Here is a 13,918-nt window from a genome sequence, read left to right on the forward strand (position 1 = left end):
CAGTGAATTGGAAAGATTTCTCTCATTTCGCCTCTGTGTTCTTGGGAGCAAATCATGAAACTGAAAATTATAGAGTGATGCAAAATTGCTCTCTGTTACTTGCTGATTAGTAGGACTCTGCCAAGTTCCACTGCTATTGGACTTCGATCTATTGAAATTATGACTAATTGTGTGGTATTTTGGAAGCATGTATGTTGTTTAACCTGGGGATTCTTATTTGCTACTGCACTTGCTTGGGAGAGAATGTTTGTTTTTGTTTTTTATGGGGGGGGGGGCAATTGATTTGTATGCAATCTGCTAAACACTACTGTTACCCATATACACACTTCTCACATCAGTCACTCTTTCAGTCCCACACACACACCCTTTCAGAAGACGCACATTTGCCCTTGCTTCTGAAACATGAGCAGAGAAAATTTGTGAATAAATCCATTCTTATGTAAATGTCCGGTTGAACTGACAATGTATGTAAGAATGTTTTATGACAGTTTAAACACAAATTAGTTCTGCTGGTGTTTCTTGAATATGGCCCACACAATGCACGTTTCTGCCTCAAATATGATAAAATAACATAAAATATAAAGTACAATACACCTATTAAGCCTATTTTTTCAAACCATATATGACAAATAGTCTTTTTTATGGTTTGGGGGTTGGAAGCTTTGACATTTCTGTTTGAGATTCGCTGGTTACAAAATAAAATAAAAGAGCACATGGCTTTCTTCAGTTTGGCACATCTGAAGCAACAGACACAGATTGCATGGATCTGATTGGCCAGTCTCTGCCGCCTGGTTTAGAAGCACAACCGCTCTACTTCCTGTCACCTCACGGAATGTCCCACTGTTTTAACTGGACAGGTTTCAGACTTAGTGGTTGACCAGTTGGACTCTAAGAAAAATTCCTGGTTGCCTTTGTGTGGTGTCTTAATAAGAGTGAAATTAATAGCATCCATCATCTCTGCTGATCTTTCATAACTGTATCCCAGAAAATGACTTGATTTCTAATTAAGATAAATAGGTGAGTTAATTATTTACTTTTTTCTATACTGTAAGTCCTCACAGTAGATTTATTCAGTGTGTTTGATCTGTCTGTTAATCAAAATAATGAAGTAGAAATACGTATACTACTGTTAAATGTTTGGAGTCGGTAAGATTTATTAATGCTTTGGAAAGAAGACTCTTATGCTCACACTGGCTGCTTTTTATTTTGATCAAAAACTCTAGTGAAAACAGTAAAATATTATTCCAATTTAAAATAAAGGTAAAATAAAATGTATTTCAATGTATTTTGAAATATAATTTATTTCTGTGATGGCAAAGCTTAATTTTATTTTATTTTATTTATTTTTACCACCAATACCACAAACAAACAAATATTTTCTAAGAAAAGTACTTAAGGAGTAATAAAATTAAAAATTAATCTTATTGTTACTGTTACAAGCTGGTTTTCAGCTGGTTTGTTTGGTCATTTAGCTGATCGCCCTGTCTGACCAGCCATAAAAAACAGATTGTTGGCCTTCTAAGACCAGCAAACCATCATACCCTAGGTTATACCAGTTTTCTTTTTCAGCAAGGCTTGAAAATCAGAAGACACAATCAATGTGAGCTTTAAATGTGTTTTCAGTTATAAAATAAAGCAGATACCTTTTTTGCTTTATAAATGCTGTGAAATGCCGATGAAGTAATGTGCCATGAGATTAGGTTCATATTGCTGGAGTCTACCACTATCCTACCCTGGAGAACTGTTTGCATATTTATCAGATATAACATTCATAAGGTAATGAAATGCGATTACCCTGTCCATTTTGTTGGTGCAATATAGTTAATATAATGTTCTTGTTCTTCTCATAAATATGTCAAACAATATTTACTAAGTAGACTATGCTGCAAAAATCCTTTTCTGAACTCATATCTTTGTCTAGTTTTTTTTATTTTTATTTTTTATACATATACAGCTTTAAACTCTGTCTCTAGGCCAACTGCAGGCATCACTTCCTCCTGTGTTCTCCTGGCTGCACGATTAAACATCGCACTTAAGCCTTGCTGATGGGCAGCATATTGATTTCCTTGTTCCCCCCTCTGACATCTCGTGAGCTCAGACCAATGGCTTAATTCTACACAAATCCCACATCAGTGTTTTCACACCAAGTAAAACAAGTCGTTCATGAGTAATGGTCATGTTTTCCTCACACCAGCAGAGGGATAAAGGAATTTAGCTGAAGGACAGAGATATTTAAGGAGAGCAATAAGTGATTCACAGGCCTTTTGAGACAAAACAGCTACTGTACATACTGTACAGCTCTGCTATGAAAGACTAGTACCTTGATATGTAAGCGCTATAGTCACTACATTTTAAAAACAGTATTTGCACTTTACAGTGATAGTGGCTTAAATGTATTTTACATTTTGTTAGTAGCTTTTAGCCTTTTTAAGGGTAACCTGATGTAGTTTAACTATTTGAAAGTGGAAATGAAGCAGTCAAGTTAACATCAATTACTAAATGGATTTCCAGTCTATTCAACACTTATACAAACACGACAAATGTAAACTTTAAAAAGATTTTAAAAAATCCTGCTTTTATAGCAGCGTTGCTACCATCTTGCAGTACTAGCTGCTGCGTCACAGGGTTGCATTCTTGCCATTCACATTTGTTAGACAAGGTGAGGAAGTCAAATTTATTTAGACATGACATGCAGGGGAAAAATGAAAGATATTGTGGGCATGAATTTAGAATTTGTTCCTGCAATTTATTTAGCCATTCGCTCATTTTTTTTATTTTATTTTTTATTTTTTTTATTGTGGCCATGTTGTACTAATTCATTCCTTAATATTAATTTAATAAGGGAATGAATTAATGAAATGTGGCCATGAATTAATAAGTTGTAGGAACAAATTTTTAATATCTATTTTTTTTTTCCACGTGTTATGTGCAGGATGTGCTCATGTGGAACTTAGTTTTCTGACCATTTACAAACAGACAACAATTTTTATATTAAATTATTTATATTAAATAATAAGTGGCACACTGAAAGCTGCATGCTATGAATTTTGCATTTTCGTGTTTTCAGTGTACTGGATGAGATGAAGATGGTCATGTTTCCTGAAATAAGACAGGAGATGAGAGGAACACACACATGGCATCAAGGGAGCAGAAATCTGCTTGCCTGACTTGTTTTAGCCTTTCTGGTTAGCACATGTTGCAGCCCGTCTACATTCATAATGGGCAGAAAATCTTTCATGGCTTAAAGCAGCAATTATAGCAACATCAATGAGTAGATTTAGATGGGTCAAAATTAGTCAATAGATGAATTTATATGGTTAAAAGGTTGAATAAATAATGCAGGACCTTAATGTGTAAGTGACCAGTGGATTGCCATTAAGCCTAATACAGTTAATACACTGTTAGCAAAATTTTTTCCCCCTTTGCAAATACTATTATCAGCATAAAAACAGATGTATATCCTTGTTTTACTTTAACAGCACCAGTACTTCACCTGACATGGATACATTTACTTACATCTGACTAGTGACCTGTGAATACAGCAGAATCTGTAAAGATCCAGAAGATCTGGCTGAGGTGAGGCTGATCTCGGTGGGATCATGAGAGCTGAATAGCTGCTGACACCCTGGAGCTCACATCTACAAAAACGTCAAAGCAGATTTTCTAATAGACATTATGTTTATTAACAAACCGCAGATTTGAAGTCTAAACAAGTACATTCTAGCCTAACAAATTCTTAAAACTACATTCCGTGACACAAAAACAGTATCATTTCTAATGTTAGTGGATTTGGCCATGACACTCGCTGTGAGAAATACTCCAAGCGGAGTGATACAAATGGTTGGAGTTCCGATATCACTTGAGTATATATTTATTCATTTACTTTTCAGAATTTATATTTTTAATACATTTAAATAATATTTTGAACCCCAAACTCAAGACTTTTGAACCCGACTGTCTGTAGCAGGTAGTGTATGTGTAAATGTGGTGTGGTACAGTTCACGGCCATAATGGCATCAGCAGTGTTGCATTGGAAAAATCTTCTCTGAATTTATACACGTTCAGCTTTTGGGGAGTGTGGTGAATGTAAAAGGTTTAAACTCCAGTGCATATGTCTTAAATGGCATTTCAAAGACTCGACAATGGCATTATAAAGAGAGTGAACACTCACAATCCCTTTGCTCCTAATAGCAGTCTCTTGCTGATCAAAAGATTGGCGCTGTGCAATTTTGCCTCTAATGTTAATGATTGCATGGTTGCTTTCAAGACTAAATGAAATTCCCCTAATTAATTTTAGATTAAAAGTGTGGCCCCAGCCTTTTTCCCGCTATCAAATAATCTGTCAGCACCGAGCAGAAGCTAAAGCCACTCTGTTTTTGTTTTGATAGGTTCAAGTGTGTTTACTGTTCTGTATTTTTTCTTGTCCTGTTGGGTTTTATTCTTCATCTTACACTTAAAAGCTTTTATGCTTCATGCTATTGTTTCCCATTTAATTTCTTTTGTCTCCCTCTGTTTCTCTCTCTCTCTCTTTCACTTTTCAGATGTGCTCACAGACCATTTAAAACTTAATCTCGACCAACCCTTTCTGTTCTCTCTGCTCGCATGGTTCATCTCCACTGAAGTGTGGTAACTGGCTCCATCTGCTCCAAAACTCTAGAAGCCATTTTGGCTTACTCAGGACATTTGGATTAACTGCTTTAACCACACAATGTGGTGTTTTATTTATGTATTTTTTTTTTCCATACACCTTGGCTTCATGCAAAAGTGTGACCTACTTGTAAACATAAAGCCTTGGCAAGCTTGTGCTGTGTCAAGTGTTAGCTAGACACCCACAGACATACACACATACATACATCTTATGGCGTAGGAATGAATATTTTTATTTATGTTTTTGGATAACACAGCCAGTATCTTCCAATTTAACTAAATTTTGAAGAATGGTTTTAGCCAGTTAAATAAATATATAATAAATATAACCACTACATTGTGTCTTAAGAACTAATCTGTAATCAAAAAAGATGAAATCAACCAACTCAGGGTTTGTAAATCTGTAAAAAAAAATAATACATTACTAAATAAAGGCAGTGCACCATTTTGTTATTTTAAGAACTAATCTGACCACGTAGAAGTTCATCAAAGGGTAAACTGTTTTACATTTTGGATTCAAATTACCGTTTAGTACCACTATTTCAGTGTACACTTTCATGCCTTTCATGCCACTTTAGAAGTTTCTGCATTGAACCATAGTTCCACACATGGGATTAATAGTCAACTAAATTAAATTTTTATAGAATCGTATAGAATTTTATAGATTTCTTGTCTCCTATAAGCTCCAAGCATTTTTTCAATCTATTGATTGAATAAGGCCTAACAGACCACACATCGAAATAGACCTTGCTTTTCCCCTCTCTCTTTCAAAGAAACATAGGCCGTTTAAACAAAATGTCAGAACAAAAAAGAAATCAGTAGCAATTAGGAATATTTTAATGCCATTGCTTGATGTCCTAAATGTTATATGAAGTTTTCTGGGTTTTTATTTTGGGGTTTTGTGAGAGTGAGGTAATATTACTCAGAGATTCTTTTAAATTAGAGCACAGCAGTTTGTTATATATGCTAAAATTGACTTGAAGAAATAAATTTGTGGTGTCAATTTAAGGCTCTATGTCCCTAGACAGCATTTTATCGCAAGCCATCAATATTTAGCTAGCCATTGCAGAACAAACAAATCACTTTAAACATCTTAAACTTTCTGACTGGACCTTTAATGTTGCCTGTCATCAAATCATTCATTTTCTGACTTTTTTTTTCATGCTTGCTGAATGGAACCAAGAGAAATGTAATCACAGCTGGCTCGGTTTGTAAATTCTCAGTTTCAGATGACGTGCGATGAATGATGGTGTTTTGATGCCTTCATTTGAAATGAGAGAACAGACAGGAGGCAACCACGACGCTGACAAGTTCACAATAAATTGCATGCAAATGAGGACATGTGGATTATTGCATTCTGGGTAGAGAGTGAGACAGGCGGCATTGGTAGCCATGTTTATGAGGTGTGATGCAAACAAGAGGCAGTAATGAGAGTTGATCAAGCGTGACAAGGTGCAGAAACACTCAGCGTGCATGTAAGCAAATACGCAAATACAGCCCTTCAGGAATAACTTCTTGGCTCATAGTTGAGTGAGCGCTTATTGACTGGAAATATCTTGTGGAGGTTTGGTTGAGTGCAAGGTCAGAGGCTTTAAAAAGAATTCCTTCCTTGAAAGACTTACAGCTTCCACAGCTTATTAATGCTACATTATATTTCTCAGCAAGGAGGGGGGTAAAATCGCTGTTTTTAAGTAACTAAACTCAGCTTCATTGTTTGTAGTGAGAGACAAACGCAGACAATTTACACACATCTCTCTCTTTCTCTCTTTCTGTCAAAATGGCCATATTTGATAAAAAAAAAAAAAAAAAAAAATAGAGTATGCATCACTGGATATAGCTGTCGGTCATTTAACATATCTATTGTAAAACTTAGCTAAAAGTTGACCCATATTAAGTGATTTCTAGGTTCATCTTACCTCGCTCTCTCTTAAACGTTAAACTGACGCCTCGCGCTCTGCTTCCATGAACAGTAAACCCCACCTACTTTGATTTGATTAGCCATCTAAGTCATTTTGACATTGACGAGCGCTGTTAGACCGCAGAGGCTTTGATCTGAAGTGCATAGTTTGTGCAGTGGTTGCACTCATCCATAGACTAGCGCAAGTTAATTCTCACACTTTAAGAGTATTTATAGCTCCTAACAGGCTGTGTGACTATGAGAAGTTATTAACTCAAAATGTACACCAGTATGCAGTTTTCCCTATTGCTCGCATGATAGCAATTATCCCTCTGCGTGCCACTGTTGGCACGCGTGCCGTAGGTTGCCGACCCCTGCACTAGAGACATCAGTATTCTGCTTGCTGCCAATTACACACAAACAATATTGAATAAGCATATAAACTTTGACAATGTTATTTATATTTAGCCAAGTCAATTAATGTGTATTTGTATAGTAGATTTTCACAAAAAGCCCCTAGTGACTGTGGCAACAGTGAAGGGAATTAAAAAAAAAAACCTTACCTTTTTCCTGTAGGTAATGGACAGAAAAACCTTGAGAGGAATTATTCTCAGCTGGGGAAGTCTATCCACCTCTGACATTAAGATGATTCACACTGTATCTAACCATACTGCCACTACTGTCTTCAGAATGAAAAGCAGCATCTTGCACTTTAATTATGGAGGGAATCTTGGTATTTAGCCAAGTCTTGTGGTTAAGGAGTAGTCTACTCAAATCTGCTCTAGTGATTCGCTGAGTCATGGATGTGGCTGTAGCCACTTTTAGGCCATCACAATAAAGATCACGGTCTCATGGGAGAGACGTATTAAAAAAAAAGTAGAGTAAGATTAAGTGAAAGATGGCGATGTGGTTCTTGTCTGTCTAGAGCAACCTCCAGTTAAGTCTGTGTTTTTGTGCCAAAACATAATGCAAATGATCCTCTGTTGAGCACTGTGGAGAAATTACATTCCACAGTCGGCAGCTTTCAATGTCTAGCTGACATTGACATTGATTACATTAGTATTCAGTTGATAGTAGATGGAAATGTGCCCAATGATGTTCAAAGAGGAATCATATGTTTGGCTGTTTGCCTGGATTTAAGAGATTTGTTTGACGTCTCTGTGAACTTCATATAAAGTGGGATCAGTTTCAGATATTTCATCCGTAAAGGGAGATTTGCTTAAATTGATACAGAGAGACATGAATTTAGCAGAAAAGGAAAAAAGTTGGAATGTAGTGAATCAAAATGTGATTGCTCACACAAAAAACATAAACATATACTACATTAAACTGCCACCAACTTTAGATTATGTGAAGGATGTAGGATGCTATGAGAAGCATAACCTAAATCAAACCTTCTCTTCTGAATAGACGCACATTGTGGTGTCTGCTGGATTGAAGCCCTCTGCTATTTGGAGTGTCGTGTAATTGCGCTCAAGCATGAGAGGTCTTGTTCTGACCTCATCCACCTGAATTTGACACGTCCTTGATGTAGGAGAAGTTGCTTCTTTGAGAAGAGTTTCGCAAGGAGGATCAAAGAGTTTTGTGATGGCAGATTTGTATTGTCTTAGCAAAGGTACCAGTGAAGTCAAAACACACACACACGTGCGTGGACGCACCCGTGGATGCACACACACATTGTAATTTCTTTGCTACTAGCAGTATTGAATGGAATTGTAAAATAATGAGTGGCAAGACCTTGTAGTCTGATTGCTATTGTTTGTGAAACTATTTTTAACTTGACATTTATTTATTTTTGGCTGTGACCAAAGAAGTGTGTCTCCTAAATTAAAGTTAATGATTTTTTAAAATAAATTTTTTAGTACCAGTTCTCTGTTGATTTATTTGTGAAGGACTAAAATTACCAGCATGCACATCCCTACATGCATTTCATTTCATGTAGGTTTTTTTCTGCTGCACCAACATTTAGAGAGCTATTTTAGATATTGTATAAGATATTAGTCTTTGATTGCATCATTGAATGTAGGGGTGAAAAGACGTTAATTTGCGCTAACATGTTGTGTTCCTATCTTTCCATCGTCCTTAAATATTTAACAGAATATTGTGAGTGAGAGGGTGTGAACACCGGCTGAGATGTATGGAGAAAGAAAAGCATTTGGTGGAAGATACTGTATCATTCTGCTAATGAGAAGAACAGCAAAAAAGCGTGAGAGGAATATTCACTGCCGTACTCCAAAAGATTTGAAACCTTCACATTCCAGCCACACACAAATCATTGTCTGTTATTGATTTATTTTCTCTAGAGCAGCCATTCTTCCCTCCCTCCCTCGCTCTTTACTTTATTTTCTGTTTCCCTCTTTCCGCATGTGGAACTATAGATCATAATTGAATTACTCAGGTAGAGGGGACATATAATCAGCCAGATGGAGTGAGCTGATTGATTTGAAAGACAGGCAAATAATCATATCTTTCCTTTTCTTGTTCCTGCCGGCTTGGGGACGTATTGAATAAACTCTGCATGTAATGTAACTGCTTTCTGCATAATTCCATATAATACAGTTATGTCCTGATTCCTAATTCACTGATTTGTAAAGTTCCCGTCGATTGTTATTACAGTGCTGCTAAACATGCTGATTGATTTTTTTTGCTTCAATAAACTAATCATGCATTTAATAAACAATAGATGGATGTAATTTGATGGAGGGCCATTGTGTAATTGTGTAATTGTAAAGGAACACTGCAGAATGCCTTTTTTTTTCTCCATATAAACAAATAAGCAGGTGTTAAATTGGGCCAGACTGAGTCAGAGCTGTGTTCAGCCACTTTTTATTCAAAACAGACAAAAATATTTTTATTTTAATTTCTTGTATGTTGCTGTAGAACAATTTACTTACTGTACACTTGCTGTACACTTAAAATTAATATATATGTATGTGTGTGTGTGTGTGTGTGTGTGTGTGTGTGTGTGTGTGTGTGTGTGTGTGTGTGTGTGTGTGTGTGTGTCTCCGTGCTGGAAAAACAGTGAAACTGCATTTTAAATCTATACACTGTATACACTATATTGCTGAAAAGATTGTAGTGAAAAACTCTTTAACCTTTTAAAGAAATTAATTACTTTTATTGTCCAAGGATGCATTAAAATTAACAGATGCAAATTTTTGTGACTTCTATTATGTGCAACACACATACCTTAGTTAAAATCATAGAAAATGTAGTTTAGTGTTTTATGACCCTATAAAATGTGTCTAATAGCTTTTTAGTAAAATAACTGTTTTTTTTTTTTTTTTTTTTTTTTTTTTTTTTTTGCTGAAAACCTGCTTTTATCAATGATCTCCATCTTTTACAGCACAAGCAGACATGTTGACAGATGCTTGATCTCACAGGTCTCCTCTGTGTCACACTGCGCACTGACTCAACAATATTTCTAGTTCTGAGTGTGGTGTACTTGAGCTAGTTGCTGATATCAGAGCGTCTCAGCTGTGCGGGGGGTTAACTGTATGTGTCCACTGGTGCAGAGCCGAATTTGCATTTCCAATGCATTCTCTATTGGAGCTGACTCACACATGGTATTATGGGACTGACAAGCAGGGAAAGTGGTGCGAACATTAAAAAGTTGATAAATGCTATATGGTGGGTGTCAGCCAGCTGCTGTGAGATGATGGCAATGGATTCTCTCATAAGTATTTCAAAATCTGTCAGTAATGATGGAGTCTCTTGAGGGTTAAAAGCTTAAATTGTTCAAGTTTGGGGACTGTGAGATTTTAAAAAGTGTTTTTGAGAGGAAAATTTTGATGTTTAGCAGCCAATACTCCAGTCTTCAGTGTCACATGATCCTTCAGAAATCATTCTAATATTTTTTCATTCTATTTTTTCAGGATTCTTAATAAAATTTGAAACAGAAATCTTTTGGCACGTAATAGGTTGCTTTTCTGTAACTTTTGTTCAGTTTAAATGTTTGAAAAAAAAAAAAAACTGGTTAATTATAAGCTTTCTTGTGCTATTTTCATCTTTTTACATTTAAAAATTTGTTTAAATTCTGCATCATATCAACACAGGATGTGACGTTTTCTTAATGCAGTGACTCATCTATGTCTCATAATTATTTATCCAATGAGAAAATGCTTTACCAAATTATTCCTGACAGTGCATGACAGACACTTTAACTGTGAGGCTGCGTACACTAGTGAAAGATGTGTTCATGGATCAAAAGCAAGTGTTTGTTTACACTTTGTAAGTGTTTCTGAGTGGCATCAATTCTTTTCTATATACCACTGAGTCTCTGACACAAACACAATATGAAAAATATTACTGTTTTTATTGTATTTTTGATCAAATAAATGATGCATTGGTGCGCATATGATCCCTCTTCCAAAACAATTAAAAAACCTTGATTATTGTATAGTGTATATCCAGTCAACTCCTTTCAAATAAAACACAAAACCTTCAATTTCCTAAATTAGTAATTCATAATGTCCTCACAGAGCAAATCGCTTCCCTCCTACTGGTTGAGAATCCGGGTTAGTAACCTTTAGGGTGAACCACAGATTGTCTGTAGCTGTTAGTTCCAGATGACACTGATACTACTTGTCAACCATACAGAGTTTCAGTCAAAGCTCACTCACAGATGTCTAGAGCCACATCCAAGAATCAGCATATTTCATCTTACCCACAACATTCATTCCGTTCTGTTTGTTTACCAGTGGGAGAAACAAAGGTTGGACGAGCTGAATGTTTGCTCGTGTTTAAAGCTTGTTGCCAAATTGTCTTCATCGGCCCCACTGTGAAATTGCATCACACAGCCAGAGAATATTAATTAATGATGTTTGGTATTGGACAAAGTATGTGAGAGATGTGTGTGTGTGTGTGTGTGTGTGTGTGTGTGTGTGTGTGTGTGTGTTTGAGAGGTCCTGGAATAATAGTGTGTTCAACGAGAGATCCGTGATCACTGGAGGACAATTGAAAACGAGCAGGATAGTAACAGATGTTTTCTCCTGGGAAATAGAAAGTGTGTAGCTCTTTTTGTCTCGTGCGTGGGTGTTGGACAGGAGCGTAAGCTACAAGAGGACAGATAAAGTGTATGTAAATGTGAGTTTGTGTGCGTGGCTTGAAATGTTTTTTTGTGATTTGTTTAGATGTGGGTGCTTCACCTCTCAGCGGATGCTTATCTGTGGGACAGTAATAGAAAAATGTACCCAGCCGTGCACCTTTCTGCACTTTAAAGGGTCGTACAGACTCAGGATACTTTCTAGCGTTTAACAGCTGTTAGACGAGTGCAATGGAACGGAACATCTCAAGGTCTTCAGACATTTTAACAACTTGTCACTAGTTATCCATAATTAAGATTACAGCAGTTTTTTGTAAACACTCAATACACTCAAGGTGTTTGTCCCACTGCCTGCTTCTTTTGATTGATCCACTGATTTAAAACTAACACTGAAACACTGCATATACAATATATATATTATAATTATATATAATTGTATATAATATATAATATATAATTGTTGTTAAGGCCATATGATCAGTTGTTGAGACATTCACATTTAGTTTGCTGCTTTTATATTAAAATAGAGTTTTAATACCCCAAACTTTCATAGAATAAATAGATAAATACATAGAATATATAACTTTATAACTTTTCAGTGAATATAAATAAATATATGTTTATATATATGGTTTATATATATATGGTTTATATATATATATATATATATATAAATATATATATATATATATATATATATATATATTCTAGAAAAAAGAAAAAAAAATCTTATTAAGAATAAATAATATTAAATATAATATTCAGATTTCAAAGTATGGGAAAAAAAGGGAGAGATGGGAGTATGGGAGAGATTTTTAATAGGAAAAAAAAAATTCTTCAACAGAGTAGTGCTGGCAAACAATTAATCGCGATTAATGGCATCCAAAATAAAAGTTTATTGTGTATATTTCTTATGTGTGTGTGTGTGTGTGTGTATATATATATATATATATATATATATATATAATATATATATATATATATACACACACACACACACACACACACACACAGCATATATTTTGAAAATATTTACATTTATGTACATGTATATATTTATATTCATATAATTGATATCATATATAAATATATTTTACATTTAAAGGTAACATATTTTTCTTAAATGTATACATGCATGTGTGTGTATTTATATAAATATACACAGCACACACACATATATTATGTAAACAAATTTTTTTATTTTGGATGGTTTGACAGCATTACAACAGAGGTTTGCATTTATTTATCTATTTAAATTTATGTAACTTTTCAAAATTAAATTTGAAACTAATTTTTCAACCCTATTGGAGTGAGACTCTGATAACATTAAATAAATAAACAAACGTGTGTACATGAAGACAAATTCAGGCACAACACAGACAAAACTCAAGAGCATATCTTGTGTGTATGACCCCTTATATTGTATCTTTCTGCTCTGTCTTCTCTGCAGGGAGAAGGAGGGAAGTCTTGCCCAGGCAGGACAGCCTGTGATCCAGGCTCAGCGTCTCGGCGGCCCTAGATTCACTGGAGGAGGCTTCAGTTTTAAGCAGCACAACAGGATGACACTTCAAGCCCTGGAACAGCAGTCCTGATGCCCGCCAGAACCCTCTGAGGACCCTCTTCACCCATCATCTCCTCTTGATAAAATGTATTTTCTCGTATTTTATTGGTGGTATTTTATTGGTACCCAGTCAGCTGCTGTAAGCCATGCACAAAAAGCAGTTATTTTTGCTTTCTGGAATAAATGAAGTCTTATTTTCTCTTAAAAAATTCAGTTTCGTTCTTTACTAACTATTTAGACAAATCCATACACAAACACAAAAGTCTCTATTTGCCTCTATAGTCCTCTGACGCTCTCTGTTTGTCTGTGGCACTCTCAGATGTAGTGTACTTTTGTTTTCTAGTGTGCAGGTGCTGTTGGCTGTCGAGTATAATATAACACTGTGTTGTCGCCATCCTCAACACCCTCGTATTTTTTATTTTTTTTTAGGAATGTGGGCTTTTTTTGTGGATTCGTGAGAATGTGCAATGAATTTTATTCTGGCTGGTCTAAGAGCCTACACACTGTAATTGTTTCTAAGTCATTTTGGACATACAAAACCCAGTGAGCTGACTTTATGTCAACTGCCTACATAAGCAGCATCCTAACTGAAATGAAATCTCACAAGTGGAACGCTCTACATAAACAGCAGCTCTTTGCATCATATAAATAGTGCTCTTGACATAAAGTGCACAATTTGGCTTTAGCATTCTGACAAGCGTATAGCAAAACAATCTAATAAAATCTGCATAAAAATACACAGCACAAGTATTGGGTAAACAGTATATAT

The 13,918-nt window shown here is 35.5% G+C and overlaps 1 protein-coding gene across 1 annotated transcript in view; it reads left to right on the forward strand.

Annotated features, from left to right (window-relative positions):
* The window catches only part of cfap58 (cilia and flagella associated protein 58), a 77,672-nt gene extending 64,447 nt beyond the window's left edge, over positions 1 to 13,225 (forward strand). Inside the window, 1 exon segment of the mRNA XM_042760818.1 lies at positions 13,039 to 13,225. Coding sequence (XP_042616752.1) covers positions 13,039 to 13,180 — 142 coding nt within the window. The 3' untranslated portion in view covers positions 13,181 to 13,225.
* The last annotated feature ends 693 nt before the right edge of the window (positions 13,226 to 13,918 follow it).

This window comes from Cyprinus carpio, chromosome A1 (genome assembly GCF_018340385.1).
Source record: "Cyprinus carpio isolate SPL01 chromosome A1, ASM1834038v1, whole genome shotgun sequence".
NCBI classification, from domain to species: domain Eukaryota; kingdom Metazoa; phylum Chordata; class Actinopteri; order Cypriniformes; family Cyprinidae; genus Cyprinus; species Cyprinus carpio.